Source organism: Mustela nigripes, chromosome 12 (assembly GCF_022355385.1).
Source record: "Mustela nigripes isolate SB6536 chromosome 12, MUSNIG.SB6536, whole genome shotgun sequence".
In the NCBI taxonomy this organism is placed as follows: domain Eukaryota; kingdom Metazoa; phylum Chordata; class Mammalia; order Carnivora; family Mustelidae; genus Mustela; species Mustela nigripes.
This window is the reverse complement of record NC_081568.1, coordinates 103,551,620-103,573,436: the sequence shown is the minus strand read 5'-3', so window position 1 is coordinate 103,573,436 and position 21,817 is coordinate 103,551,620. Positions and strand designations below refer to the sequence as shown.

Sequence of the window (21,817 nt, the reverse complement as noted above, 5' to 3'; positions counted from 1 at the left end):
AATACCATGAAGGCCAGTGAAACATAATGGTCAATGAGCCAAAGGTCAACAACCTCTGAACTAAAATGATACTTCATTTCAAGTATTACCAAAACAACCCAGACTGATTACTGAAAAATTATTGAATAATATTGACATCAGTAGTAGTAGTAGTAGTAGTAGTATTGAATGTTTCTGTTTTCACTGACTTGTAGTACCACTTTAATTATATTTTAAGTTCTTATTACTCCTGTCTTCTGTCTTGGTGCTCTCTGGTTTAGTCTGCTGACTTAGCTGTTCTCATGTTAACACTTCACTGTTGTAATGTGTAATCTGTTATAATATACATTTTAGAGTATGTTTAAATACCTGGTAGAAATAGTTATCCACGTCTCCATTCTGTTTTCTTTACAAAATTTTCTTGATTAGTCCCACTTTTTAAATTTCTTTCTGGGCTCTAGAATTATTTTGTTAAATTAAAAAAACAAAGCTTTTTATATACTAGGTTGAATGAGATTAAACCTGGAAAATTAAATTTGGGAAGAATGGAGATAGCAGCCTTTTTTTTTTTTTTTTGAAAGATTTTATTTATTTATTTACAGACAGAGATCACAAGTAGGCAGAGAGACAGGCAGAGAGAGCGGGGAGGCATGAGAGCTGAGCAGAGATCATGACCTGAGCTGAAGGCAGAGGCTTCAACCCACTGAGCCACCCAGGCACCCCTTCATTTTTTTTTTTAAACATTATTTTTTCCTCTGTATTTCATGTTGGATAGATTCTATTGCTGTGCCTGCAATTTTTTTTCCTCAATCCCTAATCTTCCATTAATTCTCTTCAGTCTATTTTTCATCTCACCCTTTGTAGGTTTTCATTTCTAGAGGTTCATTTGGGTCTTTTTTATATCTTCTATGTCTCTAGGTAACTTTATGAACATACAGAATATAGTCGAAATAACTTTTTTGTCATTGTTAAAGATTTTCTTATTTATTCACTTGAGAGAGAGCACATGAGAGAGAGCGAGAGCATGAGCATGAGTGATGTGGTGGGGCATGTGTGGGGAGGGGCAGAGGGAGGGAAAGGGAGAAGCAGGCTCCAAACTGAGTAGTGAACCTGACAGGGGACTCGATTCCAGGACCCCAGGATCATGTCCTGAGCTGAAGGCAGACGCTTAACCAACTGAGCCCTTGAGGCGCCCCTAAAATAACTTTCAATGATTCCTGCTAATTCCAGCATCCATGTCAGTTCTGGGTTGATTATGACGGAATGATTATTCTCTCTACTATGGGTCATGCTTCCACGACTTTTAATCTTTGATTTGATGCACATAGACTTTGTGTATTTGACCTTGTTAGGTGCTAGATATTTATGTATTGTTATAAATCTTGCTTTGTTCTGAGATGTAGTTACTTAGAAACGTAGTTTGATTCTTCTGGTTGTTGCATTGTAATTTATTAGACAGGTCCAGACCTGTGCTCAGTCTAGGGCTATTTTTTCTCCACTACTGAGTCAGAACCTCCCCAGTAATCTACCCAGTGTCCTGCGAATCTGGCTGTAGGGAGCACGTGCTAGTCCCAAGTCTGTATGAACACTGGGCACTGTTCCCTTTCATCTTTTCACATGGTTCTTTCCTCAGTTTGAGGTAGTTCCCTCAACTATATCTGATCAGTGCTTAGCTAAATACTTTAAGGGCCCCCCTGAGAATTTCTTTCTGGGCAGCTTTCTCTTTGGTACTCCATCCTATGAATTTGAGATCCCTTGGTTTCTCTGGACCCTCAGCTCTGCCTCCTGAACTCAGGCAGTCCACTGGGCTATGTCTCAATTCCCATTCTCTGCTCCAGGGTCTGAAAACTCTTTCAAGGTGACTTTAAGCTGGGTTTAATGGTAAGATTCACCTCCTTTTTTTCCTACCCCTTAGAGATCGCTGTCCTTTGCCTGAGAGTCCCTGTTTTGAAAACTGTTATTCCATACATTCTGTCAGTTTTTCTTTAGGTTGTTTTAGGTAGGAGGTTATGTCCACCCTGCCTGCTAGTCCATCTTAGCTGGAGGCAGAAATACTCAAAAAAAATTTTATTGTGTCTTTACTTTCTTGATCAATATTTTTCAGCTTATTTTCCACTTTCAAGTGCTTGTTAATTTAATCTGGGATCTTAGACCCAGCTTTCTGAAACAGACTATTATAAATCTTTTAACTCTTCTTTTCAAAAAGTTTTTTCTTCTGTATTCAACTTCGTAATCACACGTAGAGAAGTTACCTATGTTGATCTGTATGCTTAATTGTCTTTAATGTTACCAACACTCCTTTTATTATGTAGCTTTGCCGTCCTCCAGTTCTTAATTTTAATAAATCTTTTGGTTGGCTGCTTTATATTTTAAAGCAATTTTCAGTAGAAGTACATAAATGATGAGGGTGTTTTGTTTTGTTTTTAAGATTATATTTATTTGAGAGAGAGTGAGGGTTCTGGGGAGAAGCAGAGGGAGAGGGACAGGCAGCCCACGGCTAAGCCCAGAGCCTGATGTGGGACTCAATCTCAGGGCCCTGAGATCGTGACCTGAGCGGAAACCAAGAGTCAGATGCTTAGCTGCCTGAGCCACCCAGGCTTAAGGGTTTGTTTTTTTTTTTAATCTTTCCATATGAAATATCTATTACCTTCAAACATAAATAATAATCTGACAATTCTTGCCAAATCTCTTCTCCTCAAGATTCTGTTCAATTGCTTTATTGTCTTCTGGTAAGCACCATTACAATAAGAGTTTGCCTGCAAACAAAAAGAAAACTGAGATTCTAATCTTGGTATCTGACAAGGTAGAATTTATGTCAAAATTAGTGGTAGATATAACAGTGGGGATGGTACAAATGATTTCTTCTCTGACCTAAGTGTTTAGAAGTGTGTTAATTTATAAATACATTCGGTTTTCTGTAGTTATTGATTTTTAGTTCCGTTCCGTGTGGTCGGAGGACATCCTTTATATTATTGAGTGATTTTGAATTTGACCTTGGCTCTACATATGATCTTTGTTGTTGTCCCTGCCCCTGAACTTGAAAAGAATGTGTTTCTATACTTGTTAGGTATACTGTTGGGCTTTTCTTGGTGACTGGTATTTTTATCCCTACCTTTGTTGTATCATTTTATGTTATACTTATTCTTATCTTTGACCTTTGATTTTTTAGTTCTTTTAATATTTAGAATGATTTGTGTGCTCTTCTAGTGTTCCCCTTTATCCTAATTATCTTTTTTTTTAAGATTTTATTTATATATTTGACACAGAGAAAGAGCGATCACAAGTAGGCAGAGAGATGGGCAGAGAGAGGGGGAAGCAAGCTCCCCGCTGAGCAGAAAGCCCGATGCGGAGCTCGATTCCAGGACCCCAAGATCATGACCTGAGTCGAAGGCAGAGGTTTAACCCACTGAGCCACCCAGGCGCCCTATCCTAATATTTTTACACATTGTCCCTGATTTATGATTTTGACTTTATGAGGGTGCAAAAGTGATACGCATTCAGTAGAAACCATACATCAAAGTCTGGCTTTTGCTCTTTTCCCAGTGTAGTAATATGCGGTATGATCTCTCTTGTGATGCTGCAAGAGAGCTCCTAGCAAGCCCCAGCTCCTAGGCCGCCCTGTGGTCATGAGGGTTAACAACCAATATGTTGACAACTATTCTATTTTTCACCTGCAGTACAGTATTTATTAAATTATATGAGATATTTAACACTTTATTATAAGATAGGCTTGTGTTAGATGATCTGCCCTCATCTGAGGCTAATATGAGTGTTCTGAGCACATTTGAGATGGGCTAGGCTATGGTGTTCCATAGGTTGGGTGTATTAAATGAATTTTCACTGTATTATATTTTCAATTTAAAGTGGTTTTATTAGAGGATCTATATATAATTCTTTAGCCCTTTTTTTTTTTTAAGATTTTTATTTATTTATTTGACAGAGATCACAAGCAGGCAGAGAGGCGGGCAGAGAGAGAGGAGGAAGCAGGCTCCCCGCCGAGCAGAGAGCCCGATGCTGGGCTCAATCCCAGGGACCATGACCTGAGCCAAAGGAAGAGGCTTTAACCCACTGAGCCACCCAGGCGCCCCTTAGCCCTCCTTTTTTACTTAGGTTATGCTATTTGGTTTGTGAGCTTCCAATGGCATCTTTGACTCCTACCTATTACCGATAAGGAAATTAAGTAGTGTATTTAACTCAGTGCTTTTGTGTGTCTCTTCCAGTCTTATTCTTAGTTGTATGATTTCTACCTGGTCAGAACATACAATATATAGAATACTGTTCTTCTGTCCTTATTCACAATTTTGTTTTGTTCTTAGATCTACATAAATATATTCCATGCTAACCACTTCTGAATTTCTAAAATGTTCTCAATTATCTCTTAGTTGGAAGAATTAATTCTTTAATAGATTTCTCAGGATTCTTTGAATTCTTAACTATTTATTAAAGCATTTTCTACAACATAATTGAAAACAGTTCAACTGATATGAAATCCTTGTCTCAGACTTTCTTTCCTTGAATTTCTTAAAAATATTACCCCACTTTTATTTGCTTTTTATGATGCTGTTGATACATTTAATGTCAACATGATTTGATTTGATTTTTTTCAAGTGACTTCGTCTTTTTGCCTGAAGGCTCAGAAGATTTTTATTATTATTATGATTTAAAGCCTAAGACTTTTACTAGCTCTGTCTCAAAGGGAACCCTGTAAATTCTTAGATATACAGTGAATTCTTTCAATCTGTTAATTCAGATCTTTTATTTCAGAGACTTTTGAACTATAGTTTTAAATACTATATTTCACTGTTGTGTTTCTTTCTCAGGGACTGCAATTATAAATATTACTAAATCTTATTTACATGTCTTTTATTTCTGTTTCTCTCTGATCCTTTTTCTTTATTCTGAATTATCTTCTCTCTTTTCATTTTTATTCTCTATATGCCTCATATACTTTCAGTTATACATACTGGGATATATATACATACTATCCCTTCCTTTCTGAGATTTTTGTCTTTTCTTTTAGTTTCTTAGTTCAGTGTCAGAGTTTAAAATTTGTTGACTCATTTTTTTTTTATATTGGTAGTTGCTGATTTAACTGTGTTTAATTCATGTTGAAATAACATGTAACAGTTTTCTTCTGCATTGTGGTGCTTTTTATTCTTCTTTCTTTCTTTTTGACATAATGGGGGCAATGTTTTCATTTGCCAAAAGTTTTGAATTCTCATCTCCTCTTTTTTAAACTCCTATGGTAACTTTATTTAGATGCTTTTGCTGTTCACGTTTTTTTTTAAAAAGCCGTCAGCTTTTCCTGGACCTGTAATAGCAGGCATTCTAAGGGGGTGGGCTTTTGAGAGTATAATTTAGTTCTTAGTTCAAGAACTCCTTCTTCTACTGCTATAGCAAAGTGCACTTTTTAAAATAAACGTTGCCCCTTTCTGGTCTCCCTCCTTGTGATTCTGTGATACTAGGTTGTGTCAGTAGGACCCTGATCTTTGCCTCTTCCTTTTTCCCCTTTACCATTCACTTTCCGCAAGACACTTCTTCTTCAACTGCTCCTGTAAGATTGCTACCGCCTGAGACCATCACTCTTGTCCTGCGCACTGTCCAAGCCCTCCCCTTGGACTCCCCGGGGGCCAGTCCTCTGATCCACTTGGTGTCGACCTGTATCTCAATCCTCTATCCCTGGGGTTTAATTTACTAGGTGCAGTCTGAGTCCTTCCCCTCTTGTGCCCCCTCATCCTCTTTTGAATGACGCCAACCTGACTCTGCCCTGGTTGACACTCGCACTGACTCTTCAGGTCTCAGATGATTATTTCCTCACAACCTCTCAGGGTTTAAACATGTTCTATCTCCCACTTATGTTGTAGGCTTAGGCAAGAGAGAGAGAGAGAGGGAGAGAGAGAGATAAGCAGTCTCCTCACTGAATAAGAAGCCTGATGTGGGGCTTGATCCCAGGACCTTCGGATCATGACCTGAGCCAAAGGCAGACACTTAACTGATCGAGTCACCCTTCCTTTTCCATATGGTTTCTAAAGAGAATATGTAGAGAGATTAAAATTTAGATGGCCACCATTTTTTTGTGGAAATCTGGAAAGTCACATGTTCTTAGGCTCTTCTCCAGTTTAAGAAAAACAGCACTAGGGTGTTACATGCAACTGATGAATCACTACATTCTATCCCTGAAACTAATAATAGAGTGTATATTAGCTAAATTGAATTTAAATAAAAAGTTTTTTTTAAAAAGCCGTAGGAACGATAAAGAAGCATTGTAAGTATGGTTGACGAAATAAGGATGGTAGAGTATTCTAACCAGTAGCCCTGCATTCAAAGACTGCCATCTGAATAGGTATGTGTTTTTAAGTCAAAGCAAAATATTTAAGGAATGATGTATTTTTTTTTTATTCTCTACTTTACCAACCTTTTTTATAAAACAGCTTCTACACTGGGGCACCTGGGTGGCTCAGTCAGTGAAGTGTCTGCCTTTAGCTCAGGTCATGGTCTTGGGGATCCTGGGATTGAGTCCCGCATCGGGCTTCCTGCTCAGCGGGAGTCTGCCTCTCCCTCTGCCTCTGCCCCTTCTCTACCGCTTGTGCGCGCGCGCTCTCTCTCTCTCTCAAATAAATGTCTTTAAAAAAAAAAAAAGAGAGAGAGAGAGAGAGCTTCTACCCTAAGTCCACAATATGTAGCGCTCTAAGGGTTGGTTCAGATTTGGGTTTTGTTTTTTTTTGTTGTTGTTGTTTGGTTTTTTGGTTTTTTGGTTAGGTGACCTCTCATGCAAGGATACTACATGTTATGCCTCGTTTCTTCTGTTTCCTCTTGTGTAGTCTAGTGTTTGCTGCCTGGGTGGACATAGAGGGGGATGTAGTTGGGAGTGAAGAAAGAAAAACCTGATGGGCTAGTTCTGAAGACAGCTCTTAGGAGATCATTGACCCTTTTTTCTTTAGGGCAACCTCGGAGTCCCATAGCTAGAAGTAGACAAAGCGAATCTGTCTTTTTTCTGTTTTCTTTGGGATCAGGTTTTGATTCTTATGGTAGAATCCAAGAATGTGTTGTTAATCTCTTCAACACTGGCATTAGTGAAAATCCCCTGGAGACTTTGGCATCTGGTCTTCTCTTTAGTTTCCGGCGCTCTTGCCAGTTTTCATCTTTTTGTAATTCTTCATGGGTATTATCATAGAAATTGGAAGAAAGGCATATTAGGCCTTGCTAGTTTGCCCTGATACTAATCCAGAAGTCCTACTAATTATTTTTCAGTAATGAATAGGAAAAGACTATACTTAAGGGAGTGATTCAGTTATTCTTAATACTACTTATTTCTTTAGTAGCCTACTTTAAAAATTTAATAAGATTTCTTAATAAAAATATCCATGAAAATAATCTCTCCATATATAACTCTATGTCAAATGAATTTAAGTTATATATTTCCTCACCAAATTTAGTCAAAATCTTATAATTTCCATGCCTAAACTCTTTATTCATGGTTATGTTTGCATGTTAAAATGGCTTTTCAAGGAGCATGAGATTTACAGAAACCTTATATCACCTGGACCCACATAACAGGGAAAAGAAGCCCCACCAGGAATTTCACTGGTACACTGACCCTTGAACAACACAGGTTTGAAACTGTCTGCGTCCACTTATACATGGATTTTTTTAATACAAATACAGTATAGTACAGTAAATGTATTTCCTTATGGTTTTCTTTTTTTTTTTTTTTTTTTTTAAGATTTTACTTATTTATTTGACAGAGAGAGAGATCACAGAGAGGCAGAGAGATCACAGAGACGCAGGCGGGGGGAGGGGGAAGCAGGCTCCCCACCTAGCAGAGAGCCCGATGTGGGGCTCGATCCCAAGACCCTGAGATCATGACCTGCGCCAAAAGCAGAGGCTTAACCCACTGAGGCATCCAGGCGCCCTTCCTTACAATTTTCATAATGGCATTTCTTTTTTAGTTTACATGATTGTAGGAACACAGTATATAATACACATAACATTAAAAATATATGTTAATCTACTGTTTATGTTATCAGTAAGGGTTCTGATCAGTAGTAAGCTACTAATAGTTAGTTTTGGGGGGAGTCAAAACTTGTACATGGATTTTTGACTGCCCAGGGGGTCAGCGCCCCTAACCCTTACATTGTTGGAGGATCAATTGTATAATGGCTAAAAAAAGTGAACTCTGTGGTTAGATGTGATTCAAATCTTATCCTCCCCATTTATTATTTGTGTGACCTTGGGCAAGTTACTTAACAGTTGCATCTGTTAGTTCCTTCCTGTGTAAAATGTAACGACCTAACTCATAGGCACTTAGGTGAGGGTTTAGTGAAGAGTATGTATAAAACACCCAGCACAGTGCCTGGAACACAGTCATGACTCAGTAGCTTGAGATGAAGATAGTAACAATGATGACATTGCTCATGAAGAGAAGACAGGATGGACATTACTCTGGGTGTGTCTTGAATTTTTTAAAAATTATTTTTATCAACATATAATGTATTATTTGCCCTGGGGTACAGGTCTGTGCATTGTCAGGCTTACACACTTCACAGCACTCACCATATTGTGAATTTTTTAATCAGTAACTTTTTTTTTTTTTCAAAATTTCTTCTCAGAAAATATCATCATGGCTATTTCTGTTTCTGAAAATTTGATACTGCTTTTTAGGGTGTGTCTTTTATGACAGATGGCCAGCAGCTCATGGTAAAATGAATATGGGATATAAAAGCATTTCATTTATTTATGGGAAATATTTTATTGCCCCACCCTTCAACTAGTTGGAAAATGAAAGTCAAAAACTGGAAACTCTATTTATAAATGGACAGGGCTGTGATCTCAGTGTCTGAAACTGTAGACTTTGAGAAAATATTTATAACATATTGGAAACTAGTTACTGATCTGATCAGTGTCTTCTTGCCCTATTATTTTTAAAGCTAATCCAGAGAATATGAAATTTGAGGTCAATTAATATTGAATACTAAAATGTCATCAAAGATAATTAACTTGGGGATGCCTGGCTCAGTGGGTTAAACATCTGCCTTCGACTCTGGTCATGATCCCGGTGTCCTGGGTTTGAGCCCCACACTGGGCTCCCTGCTTGATGGGAAGCCTGCTTCTCCCCCTGCTTGTGCTCACTCACTCTCTCTCTCTGATGAATAAATAAGTAAAATATTTTATAAAAAGATATTTAACTGTATACCATTTTATACACGTTTGTAACAGAAGAAGATGGAGAAAAGGATTCTGTCTCTTGTTAATAGAGGCATTTGAAGTTACTAGAGATATTTGGTAATGGAGTCTTAAAGATAAGCTGAATGAATGGAAATGTAGGACATTCAAGGAGAAACTGAGGCCATGTCTGCATCTTGCTAAGAAGACAAATTTAAATAGTGGCTAGAAGTGAGGAATTCAGGAGTCAGTCTGAAACTCTGCCCGAGTTTCAAAGCCAGTTCCATCCCCTGTTCAACCACATGATCCTGTAAGTCACTTAACTGGTCTGTGCCTATGTTATACCTGTGTCGCAGTGTCAAGGATTCAATATGATAATATGGGCAAAGCATTTAAAATGATACGTGGCACATAATCAATGCTCATTAATACCTGGCCAAAACAAGGAAACCCCCAGATCACTCCAGTGTAGTTGTTATGGGCATGGATGAAACCTGCCCATTTCACCGGTTTAGAGATGGCTTTCTGTCCTTAGTGGTCAATGTGAACAACAGTTCTTTTTCTTTACGTATTTATTTGCCTACTCCTTGCCGTTGTCATTCATTTAAGCTGGGTGTCTAGTGAGCATCGTGCAATAAGGATCCTTGAACAGTCCCACAGTTGCCTACCTTCAGAAGCTTATTGGAGGGGCGCCTCTGTAGCCCAGTTGTTAAGCATCTGCCTTCGGCTCAGGTCATGATCCCAGGGTCCTGGGATCGAGCCCCACATCTGGCTCCCTGCTAGGCCGGAAGCCTGCTTCTCCCTCCCCCACTCCCCCTGCTTGTATTCCCTCTCTTGCTGTCTCTCTCTCTCTCTGCAAAATAAATAAATAAGATTTTAAAAAAAGAAAGAAAGAGAAGAAAGAAATTAATTAGAGCACACTGCTTTGTTCCTATCACTCTGGAGCCTGAACATTTGCCATAGTAAAAACCCATGCTACCTTGTGGTAATAAAACGAGGTCATTGCATTAACTTGTATCATTGTTGGAAAATCATTTCCCATGAACATCATCCGTCATCATTCAGAGATTTAAATGCCACAAATGGAATCCACAGTCTAACAAAGATAGTGTTACTTGTACAGCAAACTATACCACATCTGAAAAATAGGGGAAAATCCCTGGATAACAGATGATGCTGTATCTTTTTTATATGCAGTTCATGGTGAGTAGACTGTGTGACTTAGCTATATTTGACACACATTTCTAAAATGAGACTCTCACATGGGAGGGAATATTGTAACATGTCTTAGAAATTAAAGTTATCTTTGGGGTAAATACCCAGGAGTGCAATGGCATAACAAATAGCATGGAGGACATGGGGAGTTGGAGAGGAGAAGGGAGTTGGGGTAAATTGGAAGGAGAGGTGAATCATGAGAGACTAGGGACTCTGAAAAACAATCTGAGGGGTTTGAAGTGACGGGGGGGTGGGAGATTGGGGTACCAGGTGGTGGGTATTATAGAGGACACGGATTGCATGGAGCACTGGGTGTGGTGAAAAAAAAATGAATACTGTTTTTTCTGAAAATAAATAAATTAATTTTTTAAAAAGCATATGGTATGTCTTTCTCTGACTGGTTTGCTTCACTTAGCATTATGCTCTCTGAATTCATCCATATTCTAAAAAGTGAGCTTTTATTCATTTTTATGACTAATATTTCATTGACTGAAATATGTGTGTGTGTATATAGATATAGATAAATTGTCTTCCTTATCAATTCATTTATTGATGGACGTTGGATTGCTTCCATAATTCAGCTATTGTAATTAACTTTGCAATAAACATAGCAGTGCATTAAAAAAACAAAAGAAATTAAAGTTATAACTACACCAGTATATTTCATGAGGGGAATTATTGCCAGCAAGAAGATTGGATGGGAATATTAATGTCTCCTTGTATCTACATATTATTCTTTTTTAAAAAAATATTTTATTTATTTATTTGACAGAGAGATCACAAGTAGGCAGAGAGGCAGGCAGAGAGAGAGGAAGGGAAGCAGGCTCCCCACTGAGCAGAGAGCCCAACTCGGGGCTCGATCCCAGGACCCTGGGATCATGACCTGAGCCGAAGGCAGAGGCTTTAACCCACTGAGCCACCCAGGAGCCCCTCTACATATTATTCTTATATCTGTGTCTCGGGTTATAGTCTTGTAATTGTGGTTATGTTATTTCCATGTCTGTAGAATGAGGATCCACATTTTACAATAAAAGTTGTTCTTGTTTTTAAGCTGTCGGCTTATTCAGCACATACTCTATACCAAACTTTATGTCGGTGTGCTTTATGTACACTGCCTCATTTAATTCTCCTAACAATTCTGGAGAATCGGATACTTTTATCCACATTCTGCTGGTGAAGAAGAAAGGCTCTAGTTTATATAACCTTGTGGACTTGAGATGCAGACCCTGAAAGCCTGTGCCATTAAAGACAGTGCAGGACTGCATGTGAGAGAGTGAGGCCTTTAGAACTGGTTGGGAGGAGGACCATAAATTACCAAAAGAGCTCAGTGTCCACTTTCTAGTACTTTTGTTATATGGAAATATGACTTGGGAACAGTATAATATACAAATAATCATGAAATGCTGCAGTATTGGTAGCATTACCTATAAATGCATAGGTATGTATAGAAGATAGAAGCTAATACCTGGTATAATAGAGCAATAATGAGTCCCGTAAGCATTTATGAGTTTGATGAAGCCACTGTTTATTTGTAAGATTATGATCACACAGTTGATGTTGTTGAAAACTGTCACAAACAGGCAAAGTGGGTTTTTTTTTCCCCATCTCACTTCAGTGCAGGAAGAAATTGTATCATATACAAAAAGAGATATGTTCAAAGTACTTATATCCCTATACAGAGGCAAGTTAAAGGGACTGATTGTAGGAAGTTATCAATGGTTCTCTTACGATACTTTCTGAGGAACTAGGACTTCCTTTCAAGGGGAAGCCATTGTAATTATACATGGACTCATTACCTTAGTGTCCTAGGAGCTAGTCACCCATCTTTTCCTCTCTAGAAGAAAACGAAGAATTTAGAACATATAATCAAATGTGTTGATTTCACAGAACAAGGCTCAGGATTAGCGATTCTCACCCTGAGCTGTGTGTTAGCATCAGCTGCATATGTGACAAAGGTATCAAGATAATTCAATTGGGAAGGCATAATCTTCTCAATAAATGGTACTGGAATAAGTGGATATCCAATGCAAAAGAATGAAATTGGATCCCTACCTCACAGCACACACAAAAATTAACTTAAAATGGACCAGAGACCTCGGGAATTTGGGAGCTCAGTTAGTTGGGCAGTCAACTCTTGGTTTCACTTTGGGTCATGATCTCTGGGTCCTGAAACCAAGCCCCATGTCAGGCTCCATGCTTAGTGGGGAGTCTATTTCAGGATTCTTTCTGTCCCTTACCCCTCCCCCTGTTTGCTGTCTTTCTCTAAAATAAATTTTAAAATAAGTAATTCTTTTTTTTTTTTTTTAAACTATTTATTTCTTTGACAGAGAGAGAGACATCACAAGTAGGCAGAGAGGCAGGCAGAGGGAGAGGAGAAGCAGAGAGCCCGATGCAGGCCTTAATCCCAGGACCTTGAGGTCATGACCTGAGCCGAAGGCAGAGGCTTTAACTCACTGAGCCACCCAGGCACCCCTCAAGTTACTTTAGAATTTTAACCTGCAAATTTTACTTAGCTGAACCTATATTTCATTAGTAGTATTAACTTCTTCTGAACAATGTGAAAACTTCATAGAATGCATTCATTCTGATTTCCCCTCCTGACTTACTCGCTGTTATTATCATCCAGATCTTAACCTTATTTGCATTAAACCCACAAATTAGACCCCATCTGCATCATCAACATCCTGTTTGGATTTTCTCACATTCAGCATTTTGTTTGCTAATCATCCCTTCTTGCGTTCAGAGCTTCTGGAATCAAATCCTAGTTCCTGTCAAATTGGACTCGTTGGCAGTCTTCATCATAATCAGATAATTGCCTCAAGAAGAAAATGAGAAAATTCCTGGGAAATATGCCCCCTCCCCAACAGTGCTGCATCCTGTGCCCCCAGGACTAGGGGCATCCCTGTGGATTTCCTCCCACTCTCTAATTAGGGTGTTTTATGGAGTAGAGAAGAGCAAGGAAATCTGAAAGCATACAAAAGTTAAATACATTCAGTTTGAAGAGCTGTCATGTTTTTCTGCGATCATATTCTTCTTACCTTTTTTTACTATTAGAATTAACTTTATTTTGGGGGTGCTGGGTAGCTAAGTTGGTTAAGCATCTGACTTGATTTTGGACCAGTTCATGATCTCAGGGTTGTGAGACCAAGCCCTGAGTCTGCCTCCGCTGGGTGTGGAGCCTGCTTAAGATTCTTGCTCTCCCTCTCCCTCTATGCACCACCCACCCACACTTAAAAAAAAATCTTTATTTTGTAGTATAATGGTGATGGTAGTTGAAGTTTGGGGGTTTTTTAAAATTAGATTTTGTTTTAAAATTTTTTTCTTGGTGAATATAACATGGCCAATTACAACCCAGATTTTTTTAAATTTTCTGGACTTGAAATCCCAAGCCACTGCTGAAGACAGCTACCTGTGATTTTGAGGTGTGGATACTGGGTCACCTGAAAACATGTCCTCATGGTTACATCAGGGACCTTAATGGTTTTTCAGGTGTATACAAATCCTACAGTGTTAATAGTACTTTGCAACCTTTTATTAGGTTATCAAGCAGTCCTTAGTACTCTCCCAACATCTAAAATTATTTTTTACATAAGGTTGAGTCTATACTAGCAAAATGTCCTGGGTACATCATGTACACCCCACATACATTTGGTGATGGTAATGTTCCCAATTTTTTTTGAAGATTTTATTTATTTGAGAGAGAGAGAATGAGCAGGAGGGAGAGGGAGTGAGAAACTGAAGGAGACTCCACACTGAGCACAGAGCCCAATGCGGGCCTGGATCCCATGACCTCAAGATCATGACCTGAGCCAAAACTAAGAGTCAGACGCTTAACCAACTGAGCCACCCAGGTGCCCTAATGCTCCCAATTTTTTCAGAACACCATTTTGAGAGTCACATGATCTAATATTTGGCCAATACCTTTGTCTGCCTTCCTCATATCATAAGGGGTTGGACTGTGATCCCCAAGTTTCTTTTCACCATTAACATAGGTTGTGACTGTAGTATTGATGCCACTGTCCTGGTAGATGTTCTTTCCTCATCTCCCCTGAATGGTTAATGTGAAGTGTACACAGAATGACTTGAGTTCTCTTTTCCCCCTTTCTTTAAAAAATTTTTAAAGGTTTTATTTATTTGACATAGAGATAGAGAGCACAAGTAGGCAGAGAGGCAGGCAGAGGAAGAAGGAGTAGCAGGCTCCCCACTGGGCAGGGAACCCGATGTGGGGCTCGATCCCAGGAACCTGGGATCATGACCGAAGCCGAAGGCAGATGCTTAATCGACTGAGCCATCCAGGTGCCCCTCTCATTTCCGCTTTGTAAAGAACGATCATGCATAAATACAGCCACAACATGTATTGCAAAGGGTCGCAGTTAAGAGTATCATTTAATTGTCATATGCTTGACACTGACCATTTTATTAGATGTTCAGTCATTACTATAATGTAGACAAATAATAATGAGTTAAAGATGCACCAACTACAGACTTTAGAGATCTCTGAATTCATGACAAAGTTGTTAATTGGCATTGGCAAGCTTGTTATTTCCTATAAGTACAAGGGAAGGAAGTATTAAAAGTCATCGTCTTAATTTAAGAGAGGAAATTAATGTTTCCTAAAAAATTCTCTTCTAGCGAAGGAAGCCCATCCCCCAGAATGGAGCTGCTGCATAATATTGACCCGAACTTTGTGGATATTTCACCATGTGAGTACCTCATTTATTGCTACTAAATTCAATCGCTTTAGCTCCCGAAGACATTTTATGCCCTAGAGTGTCTCCAGCCTCACTTCATCCTTTTCTAGGATCCTTTTCCTGAGTTTGCGCTCAGGACAAAGAGTTCTGCGTAATACCAGTTCTGCTGACCTCACTGTCACTTTGGTGCCCTGGAGGGTAGATGCTGTTTTTCTCTCTGCACTTACTGGCTATATGACCGTCACGCCATTCCATCTCCCTGCTTCAACTTTACCATAGGCTCTCAGTGGCTCCTCCTCCCTGGGAACGTCATGTTGTTGTTGCTGTCTTCTCACTTGAGAGCTCCAGAGCCGCCTTCAGGGAACCCAAGATCAGATAAGCCACCACATCGTGCAGTGGAGCTGGCCAGGTGCTGCCCAGCACCTGTGTATCCCAAGTGTGGCTCCCCTAGCAATCCTCGAAGTCATTTGGCTTGATTTTGTGTTTTGCCTAAGTTAAGCAATAGGTTCATTCTTTCTTCAAGGAAAGAAGCCATTTTGGCTCTCAGATCACAACAGATTGTAATAGTCCTGTTTAAATTCCATGCTAGTGGCCCTGTGAACCCTAGCCTGGTGAATTTGGGTCTGGAAAGCCTTAGCTCTTAGGCCCTTTGTCCTGCCTCCCTCATTAAGCGTCATCTGAAGACTCTTCACAGGAACAGTGCTCTTCCATTTCATTCATTCCCTTGGGCGCTGACATTCCCTCCTTTCTAGACATATGGCCACACCTTTCATTCCTTCATTCTGTCGTTCAGGCTTTCCTGACTTCTTTGTCCTCTCCAGTCTGTGCTGCAACTTGCCCCGGGATTTCCCTGCGCAGACAACAACCTCACACTGGTTGTGTGTCAATGGGCACTTGAGCCCCTGCTCTCCGCACCGGCCACCTCCAGCCAGTCCTTGCCCTGCTAGACACATGCAGATCATCCTGTTTTGTCTTGAATATGCTTTTCTCTGTGGCTGAAACACCTTTCCCTGCCCTTCCATGATTTTTCTCCATCCCTTAAAACTCAACATAAATGTCCCATGTATGCGAATGCTTCTTGGAACCCCAGAATATCCTTCCTCAGCAGCCTTTTGTGTGTATCTGTGTGTAGAGCCTTCAGCAAATTCTCTTGTATGTGCCTTCATTTCCCACCAAGGTGAGAGCTCCTGGAAGTCAGGATCTGTGTCTTATTTATCTTTTCATCCTTGTAAGTTAACATGAATACCCAGCAGTGGGTAGGCCCTCAGTGATGATTTCTTGACTAAATGGAAGATTGCTGGGATAGAATTAGCACCCAAGTGGAAAGAAAACGGCCTGAGGCAGGTCGGGATGGATATAGTATGGAGAAACTGCTATTTCTCTCACATGTCAGTGAGAGGCAGGGTGATTGTAGGTGTGTTTGGTAGCCACTAGCCATAGGTGGCTTTTAAACACTTGAAATGTAGCTAATTGTGAATTGAGATGTGCTGCAAGTATAAAATACACATCAGATTGTGACGACTTAGTATGAAAAATGTGAAATATATCATAATATATACTTATACTCATTGAAATGGCAATATTTTGATATGTTGAATTAAATTTATTATTAATTTCCCATGTTTCCTTTTCCCTTTGTGGGTTGATAGAGAATTCTATGTGAATAGAGAATTCTATGTGGTTGATAGAGAATTTAAAATTACTTGTGAGTTTGCTTTGTATTTCTAGTAGTCTAGAAGGATTGTTGTGGCAGGTGCTGGGCAGTAATTGGATCAGCTGTGTAGGAGGAGCACAGACCCATGACTACTTATGGTGGCCACGACCTCCGTGGTTTCTAACCTTTTCTGTGCCCCAGCACACCAAAGGGGTGTGACACATTCTAGTCTATAATTGGCTCACTAGAGCAGTGATTCTTAACCAGTGATCCCAGAATTTCCAGGGGTGGCCAGAAGGAAAGAGGAGAGGCAGGAAGGGTTTGTGAAACTTCTAGGTAGTTTAATGCCCTGAGAAACCCGGTATGACATCCAAGGAGGCACTGAAGATGCTGCACACATTGTAATGGTTGTCAGCTGGCCTTACCGAGTTCCATCTATGAAAGAAAGGCCTTCCACTTATCAAGCTGAATTTTTCTTAGCATCAGAAGCTGTGGGGGATGAGGGAGGGGGTGCCTGGGTGGCTCAGTTGGTTAGGTGTGTGAATCTTGGTTTGGGCCCAGGTCATGCTCTCAGGATCGTGAGATGGAGCCTCATATTGGGCTCCATGCTCAGCTGGAGTCTGCTTACCATTCTCTCTCTCCCTCTGCCTCTGCTCCTCCCCACCGCTTGCATGTGAATGCTTTTTCTCTTGGAAGGGAGGGAGGAGGGAATAGGGAGGGTAAGAGAGAGGGAGGAAGGAAGGAAGAAAGAAAACAAACAAAACTGGGAGCTTGAGTTCTGTATTTCCGTGTAACCCAGCCACAGCACTGCTGGCTGCTGGGCTTCTAGCACAACCTGCTCTGGTTTTTGCGATCTTCCCACAGGGCCCCAGCTCAGTCCCAGCACGGGCACAAGTTTTCTCCCATATAAAAGTTAAAGGAGGGCACGGAAATCAGAAGAGAGAATCATTTTACTTTTGCCACCCATAGATTATAAGGCCTTAAACAAGTCCCTCGACTTTTCTTCAACTCAGTTTCCCAAATATTGAATTATGGACTTACAATGACCCTTTACTGCTGTCCCAAGTTCAGAGACATTTTTCTGGCCTTCTGCAGCCCCCAGCCCCTCCCCGAAGCCCACTCCAGACCTCACTGTTGGCCCTCCCTGCCAACCAGGACTTTTGCTCTGACTCCTGCTTATAATGAGGGACATTGTCTGCTGTTGGCGTCAACACACGACCACATTCATTGTTGGTCTGCATTCACTTCTGTCTCTGCCTGCAAGCAGCAAAGTGCCCCTCCCGCCACCTTGTATACAACACCTCAAGCTTTTCTCCCCAGTTCTTATATTCATTTCCATCCACTGTGCAATAGAAGCTAAAATAAGGAGAACTATCTTTGGGGGCACCCTGCTTCATAGGAGGATGCTGCCAGCCCATTTCCTTTAATATGCAGTTAATTTGGGGGTGGGGTGGATGAAATCTAGCTCTAAGAAAATTTGTATTTATAGGACAACAACCAAGTCTGTGAATCCTATTTATAGTGTATGTTTTATGAATATGTTCTAGAGGCTTTGCGGAATAAAATCATTTAGCAGCCAATCTAGAGTGTAAATTACAGATTGACCGTTGAGTCAGTGTTATCCCAGGATGGTGTCTTTGGTTTCTAACTCCAACACTTCCTAGATTGTTTGTCCTTACTAGAGCACAGGAGGATGACATCCCATCTCTACCTTCCCAACAACCACTTTACCAGTTTCCTCACCTGTGAAGCAAAGATCGAATTAAATGGTGTCTCAGGTCCCTTCCACCTTCAACATTCTGTGGGTCCTTATATAAATAAGGCCTCAAAGGAGCAAAGCTGCTGACTCAGTTTCTCTCCTTTTCCACCCCGCGCTCATTACTAAGCAGTGACATAGCCAAAGGTGTCCTTGTACACGGATAAATACAAGTGAGAATGTTAGAAACATTATAAGTGCTAGAGTAATTTGAATTGTAGGATTTCGTTATTACTACATCCTGCCCACTTTTCTGTTCCCCGTTCTAAAACATCACTGCATCGATCCACTTTTCCGTCTGCCCTCTCCCCTTTAGTGGGTCTTGTTGGGGGTTGTGGACCAATGTCTCATCCTATCATGAATCAGAGGAACAAGCATTAGACATTTCCTGGCAGAGCCCTATCTTCTAAGTAGTACCACATCCTCTCAGAAGCTGGCCTTTTGGGGTTTAGCAGCTTTACCCCCTCCCTCTTACTCTAAGAGTACAGGGCATCCCCTCTACTGGTGGAGTTCGGTCTTTTTTCATGGCCGCAGACCCTTGGTACATTGTAGGTTGGCTATGAATACTAAAGATATTCTCAGAAGACCGGGACAGACAAAGACACACACCACAGGTTGTAGCATTTCCCACAGACCAGGAGATTCTGCAGTAAAGCAGAAACAGACTCAAAGAACCACAGCTCACACCCACTAGGATGGCTACTATGAAAAGTAAAAAAGAAAGGAAGAAAGAAAAAAAGGAAGGAAAATAACAAGTGTTGGTGAGGATGTGGAGAAATGGCACCACTTAGGCGCATTGGTGGGCATGTAAATTGGGAATGCACAGCTGGTGGGACAAAAGGATAAATAAAATGTGGTATGCACATACCGTGGGCTACTGTTTAGCGTTAAAGAGGAAGGAAATTCTGGCACACGGTACACTGTGGATGAACCTTGAGAACACTTGTGAAATAAGCCAGTCACGAAAAGACAAATACTGCAGGATTCCATTTAATGCGGTACATACAGTCAAAATTTATAGAGACAGGAGAGTAGAAAAAGGGCTGCCAGAGGTTGGAGGGGGCGAGATGGGGAGTTTGTGTTTAATGGCTGTAGTTTCAATTTTGCAAGATGAAGAGAGTTCAGTGGGGGGATGTGGTACAGGTTGCACAGCCATGTGAATGTACTTAGTACCATTGAACCGGACACTTAAAAACAGTTAAAATGGTAAATTTTGTATTTTTTTTTACCACAATTAAAAATATGGGGGCACCTGGGTGGCTCAGTGGGTTAAGCCGCTGCCTTCGGCTCAGGTCATGATCTCAGGGTCCTGGGATCGAGTCCCACATTGGGCTCTCTGCTCAGCAGGGAGCCTGCTTCCTTCTCTCTCTATGCCTGCCTCTCTGCCTACTTGTGATCTCTCTCTGTCGAATAAATAAATAAAATCTTTTAAAAAAAAAATATGTGTTGCAACATGCAAAACCAAAGAAGAGCCTAGAAATTCATGAGGCCAGGGTCTATATCTTTTTCATTTACTGCCATATCCCCAGTGCACAGCCCAGAGCCCACCATCATGGTCATTTCTCGCCAAATCCTTCTTAATGAATGATAGTAGATCATCAGGTTAAAGTCATTGTCTTACTGTCTCTTAGCCTTTCCTGAACCTAAAGGTATCTCCCGATGGCAATTCACACCCACCTTTAATCCCTGAACTTACAGCTTACATTTTGTTCCTAAAAAAAAATAATTTAAAATTAGGAAGTGGCTGGTGACCATTAACATTATCCTATACAGATGTTTGAAACTACCTATCCAGTTTGTAAATGCCCACTCTCATGCTTGCCTGCAACCAGAAGGGAGGATGTGGGATTTCCCCTCCCTCTCTTCAGTCCCTTTGCTAGATCTCTATGAGAGATGAGTATATATACTACTACTACTACTACTACTTCTACTTCTTCTTCTTCTTCTTCTTCTTCTTCTTCTTCTTCTTCTTCTTCTTTTAATTATCAGGAAAATAAATTTACAATTTTATTTTATTTCAATATTACCAGATAAATAAAATTTTATTGGATAAGACATGAGGATATCAGAACTTATTTTTTTAACCATAGAATATTATTAATCACTAAGTGTTTCAAGAAGGTTCATGAATTCTTAAGCATTATGAAATACTTCTAAAGTCCCTGCCTGTGCACTTGGCTCAGCCTCACTTCCCCTCGGAGTCCGGGGCCCTGCTGCTTCTTGCTCTTCTCTTCTCTTTGTGTTCCATTCTTGGCAAGTTCCCTTGCATTGTTTCATTGCTCACTGTCCTCTCCATGCTCCGTCTCTAGCTCTGCTTTTATCTCCACGTCAACCCTCACCCCCATGGCCAGCATCAGACCTGTGGGCTGTAATTGCTTTCCTGTGTGCTTTGAGGAAACTTTCTATTCATCTTTAAAGGCTTTGTTCTGAGGTAACCTTGGACAGACACGTTTTGGATTCTGTTCAGATAGTACCTTTTTCTCTTCCCTCCTTCCTTTCTAAGAATAGATTCTAAGAATTATTTATTCCCCTGTGTCTTTAAAATACTTCTTTCTAGGGGAGCCTGGGTGGCTCGGTCAGCTAAGCGTCTAACTTCGGCTCAGGTCATGATTTCAGGGTTCTGGGATCGAGCCCCACATCCGGCTCCCTGCTCAGCAGGGAGTCTCCTTCTCCCTCTGCTTCTTCCCGTTCCTCCTGCTTGTGTTCTCTCTCTCTCTCTATGTCTGTCTCTCAAATAAATAAATAAAATCTTTAAAAATAAATAAATATTTCTTTCTAGTAGGCTAACCTAGACTCAGTGTCCTTCTTGAGCAGTACAGGGTAGTCAGTGGAGGAGACCTGTGAGAGCCCTAGGGACAGGGATGATGCCCTTTAAGCTAATTCATGGGAAGCCTGGAACTCTCTGAAGTGGTAGGGAGCAGCCGAGATTCCAGTTAGGCCCTGAGATCCTGCAGGTGTGAGCCTAGCTCGACAGGCTTCTGAGGAGCCTCTGCTCCAAACGCCCTCAGGTTCTAGCCAGCATGCCTCAGACCACGAGGACAACTAATTTCTAGTTTGCCTTAGAGAAAATATATACACCCATCCCACAGGCAGCAGGCTTGACATGCGCTGTTCTGAAGTGATGAGCCCACACCATCTGAGACCACAACTCACCTCGGATTTCAGATGTGACATTCTGTGTATCGTTAGAATTCTCTCATACATCTGGTTGTATGACTCTCATACATCTGGCTGTATGATGTATACATATACACCTGACACACGTGCATGCCTACAAAGCGCTCAGATTCTTCTGGTAGGAGCTTGGTCATAGACGAAGGGCACTGACAGATGTTAGCAGTTTCCACACCACCAAAGGCC

The 21,817-nt window shown here is 40.7% G+C and overlaps 1 protein-coding gene across 1 annotated transcript in view; it reads left to right on the top strand.

The window, feature by feature from the left end:
• The window catches only part of ARSB (arylsulfatase B), a 168,000-nt gene that overhangs the window by 90,306 nt on the left and 55,877 nt on the right, over positions 1-21,817 (top strand). Inside the window, exon 6 of the mRNA XM_059418124.1 lies at positions 14,989-15,059. Coding sequence (XP_059274107.1) covers positions 14,989-15,059 — 71 coding nt within the window. The remainder of the gene's footprint in view (positions 1-14,988; positions 15,060-21,817) is intronic.